This window comes from Bison bison, unplaced genomic scaffold (assembly GCF_000754665.1).
Source record: "Bison bison bison isolate TAMUID 2011002044 unplaced genomic scaffold, Bison_UMD1.0 scf7180017864215, whole genome shotgun sequence".
NCBI lineage: Eukaryota > Metazoa > Chordata > Mammalia > Artiodactyla > Bovidae > Bison > Bison bison.
In genome coordinates, this window is record NW_011494787.1 from 1492694 (window position 1) to 1514916 (window position 22223).

Consider the following 22223-nt stretch of genomic DNA (forward strand, 5'->3'; position numbering starts at 1 on the left):
CACTGGACCACAGAGAAGTCCCTGGCATTGTTATTATTGATGGTAATTTTGATTACAGTTTGTGTGACTTATAAAGTGATGGCGTCCTGCATTTCATGCTGTGTATCACCAACTTCTACTAAGACAGTAACATCTAAACTGCTTGAAATTATTGATCACATCTATAGTTCCCTATAAACTAATGAACATTCACAATGCATATACAATGTAAAACTGGCTTAAGTTCTATTGGACAATTTGGATTGACCGTTAGTCCTTGCCAGACATTCTACCAATATGTACATGCATGCGTGTTAATTCGCTTCAGTCCTGTCCAACTCTTCTTAGACACTATGGACTATACCCTACCAGGCTTCTGTGTCCATGGGATTCTCCAGGCAATAATACTGGAGTGGGTTGCCTTGTTCTCCTTCAGGGGGTCTTCCCAACCCAGGGGACAAACCCGAGTCTCCTGTGGCTCCTGCACTGCAGGCAGATTCTTTACCACTCAGCCACAGAGGAAGCCCCTCTACTAGTACTGCTGCTGCTGCTGTCGTTTCAGTCGTGTCCAACTCTGTGAGACCCCATAGACCGCAGCCCACCAGGCTGCCCCATCCCTGGGATTCTCCAGGCAAGAACACTGGAGTGGGTTGCCATTTCCTTCTCCAATGCATGAAAGTGAAAAGTGAAAGTGAAGTCGCTCAGTCATTTCCGACTCTTAGCGACCCCATGGACTGCAGCCTACCAGGCTCCTCCATCCATGGGATTCTCCAGGAAATAATACTGGAGTAGGTTGCCTTGTCCTCCTCCAGAGGGTCTTCCCAACCCAGGGGACAAACCCGAGTCTCCTGTGGCTCCTGCACTGCAGGCAGATTCTTTACCACTCAGCCACAGAGGAAGCCCCTCTACTAGTACAATCCCCTCTAAAAGGAAAGAAAGAGCAGACTTTTAGAACCAGGAATGGAGGGATATGATGGTCCTAGAGCAGGTAAGCAACCATTCTGGGTGGCATCAAGGAACCAAATATTTGATTACCAAATGCCTCCTATCAAAAGATTAAGGATCAAAAGAAGGAGTTGATGAAATAAAATCATTTTTAAGGCACGACAAAAAAATTTAAACATAAAACTCTCTCTGCTCACTTAGGCCACTACTTCTCTTTAGTGTGCACTGTGCTTCCGCAATTATGTGTTAACCAGATTTCCTTAAAAGACACAGGAATTCCTGCTTGATGGTAAAGAGCAAGTATTTCTGGCACCAGAAAAGTAATTCCTTAGGATATAACGTGAGGGATTGAGCATGGGGATGTTTTATTTCTTTTCCTTCTCAACTGAAGAGGGTTTTCATTTCTAGCTCAAATGTTCTTCTTATTTTATTTATTATTATTATTTTTGGGGTGTACCATACACCATGCATGATTTTAGTTCCCCAACCAGGGATTGAACACAGTCCTGGGCAACGAAAGCACTGAGTCCTAACCACTGGACCTCCAGGGAATTCCCACATTTCTTTCTTAATCCTTAATCTGCATCTGTACATGCAGATTTGGACGATGCAAACTGTCATCATTTGTTTTGTCTTCAAAATGTATATAACTTTGTATTAATTTCTTTTTCTTTTTTTTTTTTAAGTGCTAACATTCCAGCAACAGCACAAGGTGAGCTGTTGCTGAAGCCATAGGAGGAGGACTATGGGCAGGGCATGAGGAATGTTCCCTCATTCTAGGAGGATGGGAACAGTTCTGGCTGCCCCAGAGCGGGATGTGTGCGGGTCTTTGGCCAGGCCACAGTCTACATAGGAAAACAATCAGTCACAAAGTTATGGGAATGCCACATAAGCTTGGCTATCGGCCCGGGCGCCACAAAGGAGCCCAGGGCAGGTCCTCTGCACACTCGTTGTTAAAAACTCTACAGGGTGAGGCTGTACATAAGTTTATTACAAAAGAGTTGTACTTACAAAAATCTGTACACACAGGTGAAAACTCTCAAAATTCTCATCTATGTGTCACAAGTTGCTAAGCCAAAATATTAAAAACAGGGTAAAATTATAAACTTCTCAGTTCTTTTCAAAAGGATTAATTTTTTAAAACACATATGCTACTTTCTTTAGCAAATCCCACAGAGAGACTGAGCAGCCCAGCCCTCCTTGAGCCCCAGAGGCCTTGCACCATGAATGGGCCTGGCCAGGAGACACTGTCCAGAGTCAGGGCAGGAGAGCCAAGCCCACAGTGCAGAACAGAATGCTGAAACACACGCAAAAGAAGGAAGATGTCTTTAGCTAAAACCTTGGCATTAAATGAAAGAGGCAAACAGGATGGAAACATGCAGTCCTACCAGCCAGGTTGGGGAAGAGTCAGGAAACAGGCAACTTTTCAGGCTGGCTCCAAGAGCAGTGGGAACCAGGTCTGGGCACATACCTTGATGGTAGAAAGTTGTGTTTCAACCAGTTGGGTGTGCCCACTAGGCCTGGCAGGGAGCACATACAAGAAAGAAACAGGGAAGGGTAGGTGGGCCATCCTGGCCACCACCAGCTCATCAAGTAACTAATGTGGATGTAGTGCAAAAAAAGTCACCACTAAGTACTATGGGCATGCTCCCTGCTTGCCTTAATGGTCACATGGCCATGGTGGGCCAAAGGCAGGACCTTGTTCTTATCCTGAATGCCTGTGTCCTCAATCACAGAAAGAGTCCCCAAAAAGACTTTTCCCAGGGTGCGTGGGACAGGAAAGACAGAGCCCTGTCTCCTTATATGTTAGTTGAGAGCTCCTGGGTCTGGGTATCAAGATGCACAGTTGCACTTCTCTTTGTAGTCTGTGTCCCCTGTTGGCACCAGCAGGTGAGAATGGGGGACAGAGGAATATCTGGACCTCTCACCTCATGGCAGAGCACCCAGCCTGAGCCCCACCTTAACATATCACAATAGCCCTTCCACACTGGCGAGGTGTCCAGGAAAACCCACAGGGTGGCCTGCTGAATAGTATGTGGTACAGTTTCATGGAGTAGCAGTTTCATGGGTCCTGATGTTCCTAGAGTACAGCTCCATGGTTCTCAGGTGGGCACCAAGCCTGGAGGGCCATAGGGAGTTACCAAGGCAATGTGGCTGTTCTGCCTGACCTCAGAGACCATCTGTTTAAGGCCAAAGCAGAATGTGGAGCCAAATGGGTTGGAATTGTTTGGGCAGGAGGACTTGTGCAAGACAACAGGTTCCCCCCACCCCCACCCCCACCCCACAGGATGGCCCAGAAGCTCCTGAATGTTGTCCCACTTGCTGTAGGTCATGTGTGTTTCTGTCTGACCCTCTGTGTTTTCTCTCTTTACAGATAGTGGAATCTTGAATTCACTGTAGTGATACATATTAAAATTATAATGTCTAGGGTAACTGGTGTGTAGGACAAACCTCTTCATTTTGTGTGTATTCCCATCAAAGCAGATGTTCATTCTGAGAGTGAAGTAGTTAAAAAGCAGTCATGGGACTTCCCTGGTGGTCCAGTACCTAAGAATCCACGTTCCAAAGCAGGACATGGGTCCCATCCCTGGTGGGATCCCACATAGCCCAGGGAAACTAAGCCCACATGCTCTAGAGCCTGCGCTCCACGACAAAACAGTTCACAAGCTGTTAAGGAAGACTCAGAGCAGCCAAAAAGAAACCGTAGTCATTACACTTGGATGGAACTTGCTTGTGAGGCAAAGGAGAAAGAATCTTCATCTTGTCTTCTGACTTGTAGAAGACCCTGTGTGGAGAGTCAAGCATGCTAAGAACATCTTGGCAGGAATCGCCAAAATATACTAAGATTTCAAATACCTGCATCTGGGCCATCTGGTAATAAGTTGGGTCCACACCTGTGGCAAGTAGGCAAAGTTGTAAACCTGAGGATCCACTTTCATATCAAAGATTATCTACACTCTCAGCATACATGTTGCCTGGGAAACATCTCAGGGGCATCATGGGAGCCTCGGTATCCTGTAGGCTGTTTCCACTGTACATGTACATTCATCTCACAGTTGCTCTGTGGGGTACCTGGAGAGAAGCCAGAACATGGGCAAAATTGGGCTCATACTCAGGAAACTTGGTGCATGAGTCTAGCTGAAAAGAGAAAGACAGTCCTCTGAGGTTGAGCTGAAAAAGCTGTGCAGTGGAGTTGTCCACTCCAGGATGGGTTGCACCGAAGACTGGTCAATCTGCTCAATTAAAATGCACACCACAATAGTTTAACTGTACTTTCAGTTCAGTTCAGTAGCTCAGTCGTGTCCGACTCTTTGCGACCCCATGAATCGCAGCACGCCAGGCCTCCCTATCCATCACCAACTCCCGGAGTTCACCCAGACTCATGTCCATTGAGTCAGTGATGCCATCCAGCCATCTCATCCTCTGTTGTCCCCTTCTTCTCCTGCCCCCAATCCCTCCCAGCATCAGAGTTTTTTCCAATGAGTCAACTCTTCGCAAGAGGAGTTTCAGCTTTAGCATCATTCCTTCCAAAGAAATCCCAGGGCTGATCTCCTTCAGAATGGACTGGTTGGATCTCCTTGCAGTCCAAGGGACTCTCAAGAGTCTTCTCCAACACCACAGTTCAAAGGCATCAATTCTTCGGCGCTTAGCCTTCTTCACAGTCCAACTCTCACATCCATACATGACCACAGGAAAAACCATAGCCTTGACTAGACGAACCTTTGTTGGCAAAGTAATGTCTCTGCTTTTGAATATGCTATCTAGGTTGGTCAAAACTTTCCTTCCAAGGAGTAAGTGTCTTTTAATTTCATGGCTGCAGTCACCATCTGCAGTGATTTTGGAGCCCCCCAAAATAAAGTCTGACACTGTTTCCACTGTTTCCCTATCTATTAGTCAAGTGATATATTTGAATCACCTTAAGTTTCTGATTGAAAGCTTCAAACAGTAGTTTGATCCTCTCCCGAGTCAGGTTATGGATGAGGTCATGCTTAAAAGAGGAGACCAGTGCCAATACATATTGCTCTTTCCCCAGAGAGCGCTCAGGCACCACCTCCAGATCCACCATTGATTGGGCCCACCAGGCCGGGGTGGCCTCCTGTGCACAAGGGCTGGAGCTCCCTCACCAGCAGCAGCATGGGGCAGCCCTGAGCACTAACCTCTAATGGGCAGAAAATCCTCAGAGCTTGCTGAGAGACTGTCTCCTGGGTTAGAATCCTCTTGATTATAAATTGGCTTGAATAAAATTCTCTATTTCTTTCTTTTTAATTACCTATTTATTTAATATTTTGCTGCACTAGGTCTTAATTGCCATATGCAGGAGACATATATATATATAATATATAATTTTTAGTTGTGGCCTGTGGCCTCTTTAGTTGTGGCATTTGAATTCTTAGTTGTGGCACATGGGATCCAGTTCCCTGATGAGGGAACAGAGTCTTAACTACTGGACCACCAAGGAGGTTCCTCTATTTCTTTCTTAGATTAACCATTAATCATTTTTTTGTGGACAATGTGAAATGTTCAGAACAGACAAATCTGTAGAGAGGGAAGATCAGTGGATTGGGGAGGAGGAGTGAGATGGGGTATTGGGAGTGACTTCTAATTGGTAAGGGTTTCCTTTGGGGGGGGGTGGAAATGTTTTAAAACTGATTATAGAATGGGTGCATACCTCTGTAAATATACTAAAAAACCATTGGATTATACACTTTTTTCCCTTTGACTGATGGTATACAGTATCTCAGTTTCCAGACCAGGGATTGAACCGAGGCCATGGCAGTAAAAAAAAAAACCCCAGAACCCTAACCTTTAGGCCACAGGAAATTCCTGAATTACACATTTTAAAAATTTATATTGTTCACCCTCAAAATATTATTACTTGATGTCTTTGAATAAAATCCCAACAATGTACCACAGAGTCTAAATTCAATTTCAAAAATGATTATCTAAAAATGCTGCAGTCTAAATGAACTACTTCAAAGAAAACATCACATTTTTGGGCATGTACATTTCCCAATGTTTAAAAAATTTTTTACATAATTTAAAATGCAATACAAAATGCGTAATGAGTATACTGACATACATTTTTCTGCCTCCCTGGAAGAGGATAAAAATTTGTATATCTTCTTATTCCTTCAGTTTTAGAACTCTTGGATTGATCTGTATTTAATAACTGTTTCTTAAATATTTTCCAATGTACATTGATTATACCAAGGAAATTCAAATATAAAGAAAAATTCCTCAAAGATCTGGAATATATTCCTGGCTCAAAAATTTGGTTAACACCAAGAGGACAAATTCTTAATGAAACTCTTACTTTTTTTTTCCGGCTGCGCCGCGTGACTTGGGGAATACTTAACCAGAGTTTAAACCTGATTTCGGCAGTGAAAGCGTGGAGTCCTAAATACTGGACTACTAGCAAACTCCCGGAAACTCTTTTCAATTCCAAAAAAAAAAAAAAAATTTTTTTTTTAAGTGAGATTTTTCATACAGAAAAAGTAGGAACATCCATTCAACCGTACCAAAATGAAAGAAAAGAAATCATTTCTTACCTGAAAAGTAACAGATTATGGAGACTCTCGGTAAACTTTTATTTTTAAATGACTAAATCTTCCTAATTTGGGAACGAACGTCCTCGTGTACTTGGTCCTAAGGTATTTCGGCAGAACCAGTTTCCGTGAGCGCCGCTGGTGTAGTGGTATCATGCAAGATTCCCATTCTTGCGACCCGGGTTCGATTCCCGGGCGGCGCACCCCGTTTTTGTCCCCGCTTTGGGTAATTTTTAGAGTCTTTCTTCTTCTAGAAACACAACTTTTCATTTCCATGAAGATTTATATTTTACTATAAATCACTGTTGACACATTCGAATCTGGAGGTGGAATTCAAAAATGTTTACTCAAGTCATTAAACAGTTAACCTTTACGCCTGCGCAGTCTGAGACAACCCCCTGGCGTCGTTGGAAGCACGGCTGCGCAACAAGTGAATATAAGGACTGAGGTGCAGCCTGGCGGCCAGGAGGTTGAAAGTGCAAAATTTCTCTGCGCCTGCGCGGCCCGGGTCACTTCCCTGGCTGCTCCAAGGCTCCCGGCTCGCCGCCATCTTGTATTGGGGCTTCATTGTTCGCGCTGGGCCGGGCAGTTGAGTGTAATTGCCGCCGAAGAAGGAGGCGGGGTAACCTCCGGTCAGCCGAGAATCCCGGCTACCCCTCAGCCATAGCCGGTCAAAAGATTTGTGAGGTAGTAAAGGGTAGGGAGCTGGACCTGGAGGCGCCGCCGCGACAGCAGCAGCCATGGAGGACGAAATGCCTAAGACTCTGTGAGTCTGGGGCAGCGATGAGGGGGGCGGGATGGTGATCGTCCCGGAGCGAGCCTTCGGCTCTGCGCCGCTCCCCAGCCTATTGTTCCCCGTGGACGCCGCGTTATCAAGGTTACTCTCTCTGGCGCTCACCTGGATGTCTAGGGACCGACACCCAGGCAGTGAGAACCAAATGGAAGGAGATGGGGCTCAGCCTCTAAATTAGTCCGTACACCTAACTGCCCCTACAGCCTGGCCTTTGGCCTCGTCCCGGGCCCTCGGCGGCCTTCGGCCTGGAGAAGAGACTTTCATTCAAACCTCTTTTTAGAACTCGGCGAGCCTTTTTGTCCCATGCTTTCTTTCTCTCCTGCATCCCTTCCCCCGCTTCTTGATTAACCTATTCTGATTTTACAACCGTCTCGCTTTCATTTTACTTTGATTTTCTCCAGATACTCTTCCTTTCATTTTCTTTTCATTGATAAGAATTTTTGTCTTGAAAATCCGTGTACTCATTTTCAGGGGTGTAAACTTTATTCTCGCAGTTGCCAACTGGGAAAAAGTCAATTGTTTTTTCTTAAACTTTGGCTCTTTTTCTGTGGCAACCCCCCATCCCCGATCAAAAAGCCCCAAATCGGACCCCTAAGGATTTTGAAACTGCTTTTTTAAAATGGAACTCTCACCCGGAGGTATATATCAACTGAGGGGAAGTGGATTTAATGCTCTTTTATCTTCGCTTGCTACTTTTGTGATTGACATGTCGTTGAAGGAGCGGGGAGTTTTTAATAAAGCAACAATTGATAAGTACCTTAACTAAAATATTTAGTCACCTCTGAATTTTTGTAGTGTTAAGTGGTTTTAGTTTGGGATCATTTCTTTGTAGCGTAGCTTTCCCCCCGCCGCAGGCATTCTCCTTTGTTTTTCGAAGTACTATCCGATGAGGTGATCCTGCCTTTGTTACTCTTCTCGAAAATAAGAAAAAGCCCAATTTTTGACGTAGCTTTCTTATTTTTATTCTTCGAATACTGGCAATTTGAGAACCCTCTGCATTAAAAAAAAATACACTCTTAGGTTTCTTTTTGCAACTCTGCATATTATAGTTGTTATGAAATACAATGTAGTCAATTATTTTTTTAGCGCCAAAAAATAGTTTTGTTATGTAATCTATGAGAAATATAGTCACTCTTTTCTTAATAAATAAGTACAATTTTTTGCTATTTTATCTCATGTTAGTGCCCTTTAGTACTAGGATGCAGCAATTAGCACATGACTTTTGTTTTTTGAAAAATTGTATCTGTAGATGAATACTCCCTGGGGAAAAAAAAATCATTAACCCCATAGAGTTTATGGAACCCTTTTTTCCCTTTTGTCTCTTCACTACAAGTATGATATCCAACAGCATACTGAATTAAGAAACTGCCTGTCTTTTTTTATATTATGATGTCTTCAAGATTCTTATTTCAAAATTTTTAATTTCAGAAACTGCCAAAAATAATCTGAGAACTTAACCTTTTTAGTATGTTGATTTGGGAATATCAAATAATGAAGACAACTTCCGCTTTCCCAGGTCAGTCTACAGAAACATGCAGTACTAGTCTGGGGACAGAGGACCAGCCATTGTGGGAGAATTAATGAAGGAAGTTTTATTCAACAAATACTTGCGTTTGCTGTTAAGCCTTTCATGTGCTTGTTTAATCCTCATCAGAATTCTGCAGTAAATGTGTCCATTTTGCATTTGAGGAAAAGCTGAGATTAGAATTTAAGTAAGTCATCCCAAGTCATACACCTTTTTGTTCATGAGCCTGCCACTTTGCAGTCCTCAGCTTTGACTCACATTTATGACTGATTTTGCCTTGTATACTACCAGAACACCACATCCAAGAATCTTCCCCAAGTTGTCCATACTTTAACATTTCCTAATATCTCCTCCCTTGCTTCTACCTTTCTCAACCAAAGCTCCCATTCTTCCAGTCAAACCAATCCTGATTAAATATGAGTAGGTACTCATCCCTAAGTTTTGCCAGCAACGTTTTTACTTTTAATACAAAATGTTTGTGTGAATAACCTTCGGAGTCAGAGACTCTTAATATGTTCTTGGCAATGTCTGATCCATGGTAAGTGATCAATAAAATTGTTTTAAAAACGGGTATAGTTTCAAGCAGTGAATCAAGGTTTACTCATTCTTGAGGGTAAGATACAGTCTGAATTTCAGTATTGCCTGTGTACCTAAATGGCTCAGAGGAAATACCTTCATTTGCCCCAAATGCGTGTTCAGCACTGCCTCTTTGGAGACCGCCAGGATTCAGTTTCTTGTCAGCAGTACTCTGGAAATGGTACAGTTTACCCTTGAACAATGCAAGGGTTAGGAGCTATAGCCCTTGAGCAATCAAAAATCCATGCAGAACTTTTACAGTTGGGCCTCTGCATCTGTGGATTCAACCAATTGTGGATTGTGTAGTACATATTTAGTGGAAAAAAATACATGTACATGAATGAATGGATCCACGCAGTTCAAACCCATGTTGTTCAAGGGTCAACCATATTGTGAGAAGCGATTTGATTCGGGATACATTTTGAAAATAAAGCTACAGGAATTGCCAGTGGTTTGATGTTGAATGTGAGAGTGAAGTCGACAATAACTTTAATTTGCAAATGCGTAATTATCAGTCATCTAGAATGTTAGTTTGTTGCAAAATAAAAATGAGAACTGCCTTGAGAGCCTGAATGTCTTAGTAAGTCTTCAGGGCATGTTTGCGTGTGCTCTGTTGTGTCAGACTCTGTGACCCCATGGATTGTAGCTTGCCAGGCTCCTCTGTCCATGGGATTGTCCAGGCAAGCATACTGGAGCGAATTTGTCTCCCATCTCCCTTATCTTTTGCATTGCATACTGATTCTTTACCTCTGCGCCACCTGGCAAGTTTTTTCTTCAGACTGATTTGTTTACAATTGGCCCTTTGTATCCACTGATGTGAAACCCTCAATATGACAAGCCAAATGGAAGAAACTTGGGCATCCATGGGTTTTGGTATCCATGGGAAGAGGCAGGTCCAAGAACCAATCCCTTCAGAGTAACAAGGGATGGATGACTGCATATGGTCTGATATCCAAGTGAAGGAGATGCCAACTAATAAAGGATTTCTGCTATCATGCAGCGGTCTTTTGTGAAGAAGAGACAGTTGTTACAAGGTTATGATGCTGGCATATAATATTTATATTATGTGCCACATGGCTCTTACCAAGTTCCATCCTCAGCTTCAATGGAGCTTGCTAGATTGTTCATGGAGAGATTAGATACCATCTGGCAAGAGCAGAATCATCTCCCCAACACATGAGAAAAGAACAGACACTGGCCTGCACCCATTTTATCCTCCTCTGCCTGTCCAGCCCATCATGGCAGCAAAAGGTGTCCCTCCTCCCATCAGAAGCAAACCCCAGGTAAAGGACTTGGATGTAAAGGAAACCAGAATATTGTCTTGAGCTGCAGATACTTTGGGGGTTCGCAGGCAGCTCAGATGGTAAAGAATCTACCTGCAATGCAGAAGACCTGGGTTTGGTCCCTGGGTCAGAAAGATCCCCTGGAGAAGGAGATGGCAACCCACTCCAGTATTCTTACCTGGAGAATCCCATGGACAGAGAAGCCTGGGAGGCTACAGTCCATGGGGTCACAAAGAGTCAGACACTACTGAGCGACTAATACATACATAGTATGTAAAACAAGTATTTACTGTTGTACATAATTCCTTTTTTAATTGAGATATAATTGATACACTGTATTATATAAATTACTAGTGTATAATTTTAAAGGTTATACTCCATTTATAGTTATAAAATATATTGCTATTTTAATATAAAATGTTGACTATATTTCCTGTGGTGTACAATATATCCTTGTCATAATTTCATAATTAGTAAGAGACATACACCTCTACCCCTGAACTAGAATAACTCCAGCAAAATGGATTAATTTTCTATCACATTGCAAATATTCAAAAATAATTCTAAGAGAATACAGTTACCTCTTTTAAATTTTTATTTTTTTATTGGAGTATAATTGCTTTACAGTGTTGTGTTAGTTTCTGCTGTACAGCCGAGTGAATCAGCTACAGTTATCTCTTTAACAAGTATTTATAGAGCACCTAGAATTTTCCAGGCAGAGTTCTAAGTAGTAGATATGAATGAAAATATGTCTCTACTCTTATGAAATTTATCATTAGATTAAAACCTATTTATTCATGTTTTTCACTCAAATTTTCAGAGGCTTCATATCAAATTCTACATTTTTATACAATGATTGTGGCTCAAAACAAACCCAATACAGCATTCTGCCTTGCAGATTTTTCTTTGTAAGTTAAATTTTCCAGAGCTGTACTAATAAATACTTAAAGTGTTTTAGATTCTAGTGTTATAACTATTTGAACTTAATATCACCTTAAAATAATGTATATGTTAAATTGACATGAAGTCCTATCCCAGAGCTGTCAAGTTTTTACTGGCATTGATGACTTTTTCCATTGAAACGTCTCAGGTAACTTTATTTTGAAAAATTTAAAACCTATGGAAATGTAGCAAAAATAGTGCATTTAAGACTTAGATACCTTTCATGTGGAATTACCAATTGCTAATAGCCACATTTGCTGGACCATTTGAGAAAACATCAATACATTTAGGGCTTAAATAAATTTAAAAATTGGGGCATTCTCTTATATAACCACAATATAATTTTCATACTAAGGAAACTACATTGATAGAGTGTTTTTAACCAATACAAAGTTCATATTTTATCCAGTTGCCTAAGGAGAACATTTACTTTGCAGTTTTGTATGAGATTGGTGCATGATCTCAGAGGTGATGTTATAAATATCAACATGACATACTTCAATCTAGGCTGTTAACAAGAAGTTCATGGAACACCTAGAAAAGGATATTTTAATGTTTTTGAATAAAAAGCATCTTGAAAAACTATAACTACATAAATGTAAGAAATGTACATTTTGGTTTAGTAGTCTATTCAACATGGTGACAAGAAATCTTGGCTTTCAGCTGCTCCAGAATCAATTTTGGTATCCATCAGAATTTCTTTAAATGCATTGCTGCAAAAAAATTTAAGCATGAAAGGAATTTGATTTTAAGAAAAAGATAACTGGGGCCATACTCTTATCTGTGAAGTGTTTCTCTGTGAATAAATCCACTTGTTACCTATCACTTTGTCTCACTGAGTTCTTTCCGCAGTGAGACATCAAGAAGCTGAGCTTCATTAGGTCCTTGAACCAGGCCCACTTGGAGGTTAGAGCTGGGAAATGAATGAGATACACATGCCCAAGAGTTTGCACTGATACTTCCAATTCTAGTCTGATGCTACAGAGTTCATTCTGTTCTTTCCCCTCTCTGTATTTGTAACTCCATTCTCCCAACTGTGAAGAACTTGGCTTCTATTGCCAGTATATATATTCCCAGTATATTCACTTATTTGCTCAGTCTTAGAATTTCAAAAAGTAGTTTCAGAATTGTTCAATCATGCTTCCTTAAAAATATATATATATACAGAGAGAGAGGACACTTTCAGAATTTGGAGGAAGTTTATGGAACCTGGCTTAGAAAATGTTCAGGAAAGAGAGACAACTGTCAGGCCCACAGTTCTAATCAAGCTATAGACTATCCCAGAAAGCATACTCCTACCACATACAGTGAGGGCCTGGTATTACAACTTCAACTTCCACTGGACATGGGACTCTGCTGCTGTTTGCCACCAAAGTGGATTCTCTTCCGTTTCTGCTTCTAACCCCTGTCTTTGTCTTCTGTGTTCAGGGCTGGTATCTCTAATATGACCTCAGTTCAGTTTAGTCGCTTAGTTGTGTCCGACTCTTTGCGGCCCCAAGAATCGCAGCACGCCAGGCCTCCCTGAGTTCAATCAGCCAACTCCCGGAGTTCAATCAGACTCACGTCCATCGAGTCAGTGATGCCATCCAGCCATCTCATCCTCTGTCGTCCCCTTCTCCTGCCCAGCATCAGGGTCTTTTCCAATGAGTCAACTCTTCGCATGAGGTGGCCAAAGTATTGGACCTAGCCCAGATCATATGTGTGGTAGACTATATAACCATATTTAGCCTTTCATCTTTTGAAGAAGAGTCAGGCTTTGCCATAGGGTAAAGATTTCTCTAAATGTAGGAAGATGTTTGGCAGCCTTGAAAGAAAAAAAACAACATATGTAACTTAAATCTGCTGTTAATAGGAAATCCTTAGCTTCAGAAACAGAATAATATGTGACAAAGTATGGGATAACCAAAGAAACTTGTTTTATAAAATTGAGACTGTTACATATGTTAACTTAAGGTTTATTGTAATGGTGTCAAAGGTTGAGAAAAAGTTGTTTGTGTAACTTGCTCTGAAGAGACTTAATAAACAGCTGTGTGAAGTTAATTGATAAAGGCTCCAGGAATTTACATTATATAGCTGGCCACATTAAATAGATATTTAATGCTTTTTATAGTAGCTTTTATTATTAGCTATCTTCAAACTAGGAAAATCACTTAGAAATTTTGAGTTTCTGAGAAAAAATTTGATAAATTTTTTCTGAGAAAAATCTTGAAGTTTTGCAGAGTAAATGACAGACTCCAGGTTCCCTACATACTGTCAGTTTATCACTGGATTACCTAGCTTTAGCAAAGTAGATGTTAGAATTAAATTTTCAGAAGAGCCATTTTTTTCCCTTAGACATATGCAATCCTTAGGGTTTTTTATAGGCACATGAGTTGGGTAAAAATAGACAGTGAAGAGTTAAAGAGATGGTTCAGAGTTTTCACCTTCACCCTTCCCTCAATGTTAATATCTTACATAACCATAGTATGATTATCAAAACTAAGAAGTTAATAGATTGGTACAATACTATTAACTGCAAGTTTTATTACTGTTTTCCCCAGTTTTCCCACTAATGTCCTTTTTCTATTCCAACATCTAATCCAAAATACATTGTGTTTAGTTGTCATGTCTCTTTACTTTCCTATAATATGTGAGGAGATATCTTTCATTGTAGCACTTATGAAGGGTACTGATCTGTGTCATTTCAGTTCAGTCGCTCAGTTGTATCCAACTCTTTGCGACCCCATGGACTGCATGCAGCACGCCAGGCTTCCCTGTCCATCACCAACTCCTGGAGCTTACTCAAACTCATGTCCATTGAGTCAGTGGTGCCATCCAACCGTCTCATCCTCTGTTGGCCCCTTTTCCTCCTGCCTTCAATCTTTCCCAGCATTAGGGTCTTTTCTAACGAGTCAGTTCTTCACATCAGGTGGCCAAAGGATTGGAGTTTCAGCTTCAGCATCAGTCCTTGCAATGAATATTCAGGACTGATTTCCTTTAGGATCAACCGGTTGGATCTCCTTGCAGTCCAAGGGACTCTCGAGTCTTCTCCAACACCACAGTTAAAAGGCATCAATTCTTCAGTGCTCAGCTTTCTTTACAGTCCAAGTCTCACATCTATACATGACTACTGGGAAAACCATAGCTTTGACTAGACGGACCTTTGTTGGCAAAGTAATATCTCTGCTTTTTATTATGCTGTCTAGGTTGATCATAGCTTTCCTTCCAAGGAACAAGTGTCTTAATTTCATGGCTGCGGTCACATCTGCAGTGATTTTGGAGCCCAAAATAATAGTCTGTCACTGTTTCCATTGTTTCCCTGTCTATTTGCCTTGAAGTGATTGGACCGGATGCTGTGATCTTATCTCCACTGTATAGTGACTACCTTTTTTCTCAACATACCCTGTCAGAATTGAGTCACTAAGAGTTGCCCACACTCAAGGAGAGGGAAATTAAGCCTCACTTCATAAAGGGAGGTGTATCAAAGAATTCTTACCCGTAACATTATTACTAAGGTGTTTTAATGATGATTTCCCTCATTTCTTATACATTTATTAATCAGAATTCTGTAAGAAAAAGCGATTTCTCACCCCCTCGCTAATCTAGGATTCAGTCAAGGATTATTCATTGTAAATATTAAGTTGTCAGTGTCTTTTAAGTCCCTCTTAATCAAAAGTAGCCTTCCTTTTTACTTTTTTTTTTTTAAGGAGGGTAATCTTTAAGATATCAAGTAAGTCACCTTATATAATATCCCAGATCTGAATTTGTGTAATTGTTTTATATGCCCAATATCCTGTAAACTTAGATCTGAATTTAAGCTTAGCTAAATTCAAGTTAGATCTTTCTGACTTGAATATTTCGTATATGATATTGTATAATTCATATTGTGTACACAATGTGTCATTGTTCGTTCATAACATGATTTAAAGTTTGATCACAGGGTCAAAGTGGCCTAGAGATCTCACTTTTTTCTTTTATTTTTTTATTGAAGGATAATTGCTTTACAGAATTCTGTTGTTTTCTCTCAAACCTCAACATGAATCAGCCACAGGTATACATATATCCCCTGCCTTTTGAACCTCCCTCCCATCTCCCCATCCCACCCCTCTAGGTTGATACAGAGCCCCTGTTTTAGTTTCCTGGGCCATATAGCAAATTCCCATTGGTTATCTATTTTACATATGGTAATGTAAGTTTCCATGTTATTCTTTCCATACATCTCACCCTCTCCTCCCCTCTCCCCATGTCCATAAGTCTATTCTCTGTGTCTCCATTGCTGCCCTGTAAATAAATAAAATTTTTCTATATTCCGTATGTGTGTGTTAGAATATAATATTTATCTTTCTGACTCACTTCACTCTGTGTAATAGGATCTAGGTTCATCCACCTCATCAGAATGGACTCAAATGAGTTCCTTTTTATGGCTGAGTAATATTCCATTGTGTATACGTACTACAACTTCTTTATCCATTTATCTGTAGATGGACATCTAGGTTGCTTCCATGTTCTAGCTATTGTAAATAGTGCTGCAATGAACAATGAGATACATGTGTCTTTTTCAACCCTGGGTTCCTCAAGGTATATCCCTAGCAGTGGGATTGCTGGGTCATATGGTGGTTTCAGTCCTAGTTTTTTTAAGGAATCTCACTACCATCTTCCATAGTGGCTGTATCAATTTATTTTCCCACCAACAGTGCAAGAGTGTTCCCTTTTCTCCACACCCTCTCCAGCATTTATGGTTTGTAGACTTTTTGATGATGGCCATTCTGACCGGTGTAGAGTTCTCACTTTTAAGGTGAGTTTTCCCTTTGCATATGTTAAGTAATCTATGTGACATCTTAGGCACCCTGCACATATGCATTTTCTTACCAGCCTTTCACCTAAGTTTTACATCTATTGATGGTTCATGCCTGAATCAATGATTTCAGTAGAGCTTACACATCGTTAATTTAATGCTGTCTGTCTACAATTATTGTCTGGCATTTTTCTGTAAAGGAATTGTTCATTGTTCTTAAGACTTGGCACTTCTATCTTTGCCATTTTAGCCTATTCCTATGCCTTCATAATAAGTATTCAGTAGTCTGTTGAATGGGTAAATGGAAGGAAGGAATTGAATCCACGCTTTCTGGCACGTATAGGTGTTTTATTTTTCTGGGGAGAGGGTCCGTACCTTTCATCACATTCCCTGAAGGATTCTTAGCAGAAGAATTAAGACATCTATAGTTGTTGGGAGACTACATTCTCTGATTTCAGAAGTAATAAAACTAACATACCTGAGGTAATCTCATTTCAAAATCCCATTTTGAATATTTATAAACCCTTAGATAAGGATAATCCTCCTCTCCCCAAAAAAGTAAGGATCATCCCAGTCATGTTGTCTTGTAATACATTATTTACAGTAATTTTGTTAGTCACCAACTTATATTATCTGTTAAAAGTCTCTCCTAGAATCTTTCTACTCCCTTTCTGCTTCCACTCATCAGTGATATTCATTAAAAGGCTTCCCTTTATTTTGTGAGCATGTATAACAGTTCGATAGTGATTGATTCATCTTTCAAAAATATGTTTACTGTCTAAACCAAAGTATACCTCAATTGGACACTTTTAGGACAATCATGTGAATTAAACATTGAGGAAATTTTATTTAATGTTCTCAGTAATACTGTAGAAGGAGAATACTTGCAGAGTTTTCTAGGATTGATTGTATGAATTGTTCTACATGTCAAATGATTCATTTGAGAGATTTTAGGCATATCTTCCTAAGGTAAGCCTATAAACTTAAAGCAACAAGTTTTATTTGTGCAACCTGCACTAAAAACAGATACTTACTAGTTTCCCTCTACTAAACTGTCTAGTATATTTGTAAGTAACATATATTACATCTGTTTTGTAAGAGATTTTGAAGTTTTCAAACTTTTATAAGTTCCTAAATAGTGTAGTACACAGCAAAGATCTGCCTATTCCCCCAATTCATTGTTCAGTATTCAACTTTAAGAACTGATTTAAAAGAAGCAAATTTTAAGTGGTGAATTGTTTTTCTTTGTGTTTCAGATACGTTGGTAACCTTTCCAGAGATGTCACAGAAGCTCTAATTCTCCAGCTCTTTAGCCAGATTGGACCTTGTAAAAACTGCAAAATGATTATGGATGTAAGGGTATTTTACTTAGTTAACTTTCTTCTTTTTTTTGTTTTAAATACATTCTTTAAATCCATTATTTCCAGGATCTCTTAAATTGGTTTATACAGTCTAAATTCATAAAGGTTTCAGTAAATTTGTAGTAAGTCCATTTTGGCCACCAAGTTTGTTTGACTCAGTAAAGAGAGACTAGATCTAATCATTTCCAAAACAGATGAGAACTATATGTGGGACTCTTGTTTTAAAATGTATTGAGGCATCAGAATTGTTTGTTTTCTATGTGGTGTCAGTTGATTGGCAAATCTAGAAATTCAGTTATTAATTAAAATAGGAAATTAGGCAAAAGAAATAATAGACTTTGATACTGTGAAGATGTTTTAAACTTTATTTTTAAAGGTCACAATTCAAGTTTTTCTTGAATTGTGGCAGTGCCCATTCATCAGACTTTTTTTTTTTTTTTTAAAAACAAGCATGTAGATTTTTATTTTGTATTGGGTTAGAGCCGATTAACAAACAATATTGTGATGGTTTCAGATGAACAGTTGAAGGGACTCACCCATACGTAGTATACATGTATCCCTTCTCCCCCAAACTCCCCTCCCAAGGGATACAGATGTTTTAGACATAAGTCTTAATCAGTACTTGGACTCTAAGTAGATGTAGATAACTGAATCTGCATACTGAGGCTGTTTTGCTTCAGTGGGGAGAAATGTTTCTTGATTTTATTTATACCTAGAGTTCATGGTTACAGCAAAGGGGGCTTATCTTGGGGAGATGGGTGTGGGCTTATTAAAGAATTGCTTGCAGGAGATCCAGAGCTTTTGCCCCAGGGTAGAGGAGTCAGAGTTTTCACTTTATACTGGAAGAGACAGTAATGAGGAACAGGACTGAACTTGGCACAACCCAATCTATACTGGAATGTTGATATTATACACATGACTCTAAGGCTGCTGCTGCTGCTAAGTCGCTTCAGTCGTGTCCGACTCTGTGCGACCCCATAGATGGCAGCCCACCAGGCTCCCCCTGTCCCTGGGGTTCTCCAGGCAAGAACACTGGAGTGGGTTGCCATTTCCTTCTCCAATCATCAGACTTTAATATATAGAAAAAACATCAATTCACTCATGTAATCGGTATTAATCCTGAGTCATAATATGTGTAAAAAGGCAGCTTCAAATTCTCTTGATGAGAAAAACAGTACTAAAGAGAAATCCTTTTATCCCATGGTCTTTCCTGCATTTAAACGTTTAGTTTTTGTTTCTCCAGGAAAGAAAGTCATGTATGTATCAGTATCTACTACTTTCTCTTCTACTATATTCCAGTTTAATGTTTTTTACCTTGGTATTTTTAAAAGTAATTATTTAGCCAGTTGGCTTTGGTTTGTTGTCTTGTATTTTAAAATGTCAAAACTTTTCTCCTAATGTGGCAGAGTCACCCACACATAATACAGATGGATTCAACGATGTTTTTATTCTTTACACTCTTCTGAAGTGTTCTGTTAATCATATTTAATATCTGTATGCCTTTGGATAATGAATGAAAGATTCCCATACCCATAGAGAAAGATAAGAGGGAGAGAGAAAGGGAAATGATGGAGAATTTAAAACCAGTCTTTCCTTCCTCTGGGTCTCCTTCCTTATCTTAGTAATAGCATTTACTAAATGTTTACTGCCTATCATTTTTATACTGATGCCTCATCAAAAATACTAAATAGAAACATTACAAAGCAAATGTTATTCCTGTTTAATATATACAAAAATGAGGCAAAGCAAGGATGTAAACCCAGATTGATCTATTCTCTCCATAGGTCTATAGGGTGCTATTCTCTCTCTGTCTAGGTCTTTCTCAATTTTCTGGTAAAGATCGCTAGCAAAATGTTAGTGACTGCTGCACCTACAGAAAAAGACTAGCTAGGGGAGCCTCTACCGCTTTGTATAAATTGGACTTTGGTCACTCAAAGACTTAGATTCACTACTCTTTCTCCTGCTTATCATTATTTTATTATTATTAAAGTCTAAATTCCAGTCTGTTCACATCACACTGTTGGACTGATGTTCATATTTATTAATTTTATACTCCCTAGAGTATGAATTGGGAGAAGGCAATGGCACCCCACTCCAGTACTGTTGCCCGGAAAATCCCGTGGATGGAGGAGCCTGGTAGGCTGCAGTCCGTGGGGTCGCAAAGAGTCAGACACGACTGAGTGACTTCACTTTCACGCATTGGAGAAGGAAATGGCAACCCACTCCAGTGTTCTTACCTGAAGAATCCCATGGACGGAGAAGCCTGGTAGGCTGCAGTCCGTGGGGTCGCACAGAGTCGGACACGACTGAAGCGACTTGGCAGCAGAGTATGAATTGGAGAAGGAATACTCCAGTATCCTTGCCTGGGAAATCCCATGGACAGAGGAGTCTGGCAGGCTACAGTCCATGGGATCACAAAGAATTCAATGTGACTGAGTGACTAAGACTTTAGAGTACAAAGGATGATAATGCATATGCTTAGAGTTTTTTTTTTAATCTAAAAAGTAGTTTTTATTTTTCTGGACACAAGTGAAATGAACATTCTTATTTATTTGATTGCCATATTCTTACGTGTAAGCCACTTTTTTAACCAGTTTTCTGATTCTGATGCCTGTCAACATGGATCTTGGTAGTAGAACTCCCACTAAGAATAGCATTAGTTTGAATTAACACTTATATATTCTCTAATGCTTTTAAAAATAAATAATGGATAGTTTCAATGTCATCAATTTGGTGGTTGCCTCTTTACCCTAAAATTCTTTGAAATCATTGCCAGGGACATTTTTTTTTAACTGTTGTGCATGAAATAAAATGGCATATTTCTTTATTTTATTATCGTTCTAGTCTTTTGAATTAGTTTCTTATTTTAACAATTCTGCTTGGGCAATTATGGAAAGAATTGTAAAATGGACTATGAAGCCATTTGGTGTTTTACACCAAGAGGTGTGAAAACACTGGGTATTTTTTCTACTTCCTTGTAAGAAAACACCCAGGCTTTGCCTGTCATCAGGCTTCAACTACTTCGATCACCAACAGAAGAGAGGAGAGAGTTTCCTTCTGGTTGCACTGCACAGTGGCTTACAAGATCTTGGTTCACCAATCAGGGATTGAACCCGTGCCCCCGTAGTGGACTCATGGAGTCCTAACCACTGAACCACCAGGGAATTCTCAAGAATTTTTATTTTTAAAGGCCTTCTAAGCAGGCAAAAATTTTGATGTCATAAAGTGCACGTTCTAAAACCTATTTTAAAACTTTACTTATCTGAAAATGTCTTCAGTTTTTAGAGTGTATTTACTTCTATTTTAATAATAGGTTTAAGAAGGTTAATTAGAAGGTTTAGTCATTAATAAAAGATTAAATTACATATAGTATATAATACAAGCTGTTGAAGACGATAGCTTTCTATAAAAATAGTTATTTTTTGTTGTTGTTGTTTACTGTCTTATCTTAAACATTTACTTGCAGAACAGCCCCTCATTCTCCATGGCCTGATACTGAGCTATATAAAACTTTGTATAGTTTTAAAGTAAGGAGAGTATATAAAGCATAAAACTGACTTTTGTGTCTCTTCTTCAACAGACAGCCGGAAATGATCCATATTGTTTTGTGGAGTTTTATGAGCATCGTCATGCAGCTGCAGCACTCGCTGCTATGAATGGGCGGAAGATAATGGGTAAGGTAAGCTATCGTAATTAAAGAAGGTGACATGCACTGGAAAATTCTAAGTTGTAAAAGGTTTTATTTCCATTTTAGAAGCATCGTATTTGTTTTACAGAAAACGATCACAACTAATATTAAAAAGATGGGGTAAAGCTTTTAGAGTATATGTTTATGTTAGTATTCTTCATGGTTCCTTGCATATGGTAAATACTGAAGTAACTGTTGAATTACTAGGCTTTATTGAAATATATAGGAATGCTGACTACTAATGGGGAAGAATAAAAGAAAAAAAATTTATTGGTACTTTAGGCAAGTTCAGTTCAGTCACTCAGTCGTGTCTCTTTGTGACCCCATGAATCGCAGCACGCCAGGCCTCCCTGTCCATCACCAACTCCCAGAGTTTACCCAAACTCATGTCCGTCGAGTCGGTGATGGCCGTCCAGCCATCTCGTCCTCTGTTGTCCCCTTCTCCTGCTGCCCCCAATCCCTCCCAGCATCAGGGTCTTTTCTTATGAGTCAACTCTTCGCATGAGGTGGCCAAAGTATTGGAGTTTCAGCTTCAGCATCAGTCATTCCAGTGAACACCCAGGACTGATCTCCTTTAGGATGGACTGGTTGGATCTCCTTGCAGTCCAAGGGACTCTCAAGAGTCTTCTCCAACACCACAGTTCAAGAACATCAATTCTCCTGCGCTCAGCTTTCTTCACAGTCCAACTCTCACATCCATACATGACCACTGGAAAAACCATAGCCTTGACTAGACGAACCTTTGTTGGCAAAGTAATGTCTCTGCTTTTGAATATGCTATCTAGGTTGGTCATAACTTTCCTTCCAAGGA

General features: G+C 40.0%; 1 protein-coding gene, 1 non-coding gene and 1 pseudogene across 4 annotated transcripts in view; 2 read left to right on the forward strand and 1 right to left on the reverse strand.

The window, feature by feature from the left end:
• Nucleotides 1-2631: 2631 nt before the first annotated feature.
• LOC104992501 lies at nucleotides 2632-4990 on the reverse strand (annotated as a pseudogene).
• Nucleotides 4991-6602: 1612 nt separating this feature from the next.
• On the forward strand, nucleotides 6603-6673 carry TRNAG-CCC. Its single transcript has one exon. It is a non-coding gene; the product is annotated as a tRNA-Gly (tRNA).
• Nucleotides 6674-6912: 239 nt separating this feature from the next.
• Nucleotides 6913-22223, forward strand: part of TIA1 (TIA1 cytotoxic granule-associated RNA binding protein) — a 39059-nt gene continuing 23748 nt past the window's right edge. The window contains exons 1-3 of one of the 3 annotated variants that reach the window (XM_010845292.1): nucleotides 6913-7236; nucleotides 17620-17722; nucleotides 21305-21403. In XM_010845292.1, the coding sequence (XP_010843594.1) occupies nucleotides 7211-7236; nucleotides 17620-17722; nucleotides 21305-21403 (228 nt within the window). In that variant the 5' untranslated portion in view covers nucleotides 6913-7210. The remainder of the gene's footprint in view (nucleotides 7237-17619; nucleotides 17723-21304; nucleotides 21404-22223) is intronic. The other 2 variants (XM_010845289.1, XM_010845290.1) reach the window with 2 other exon arrangements.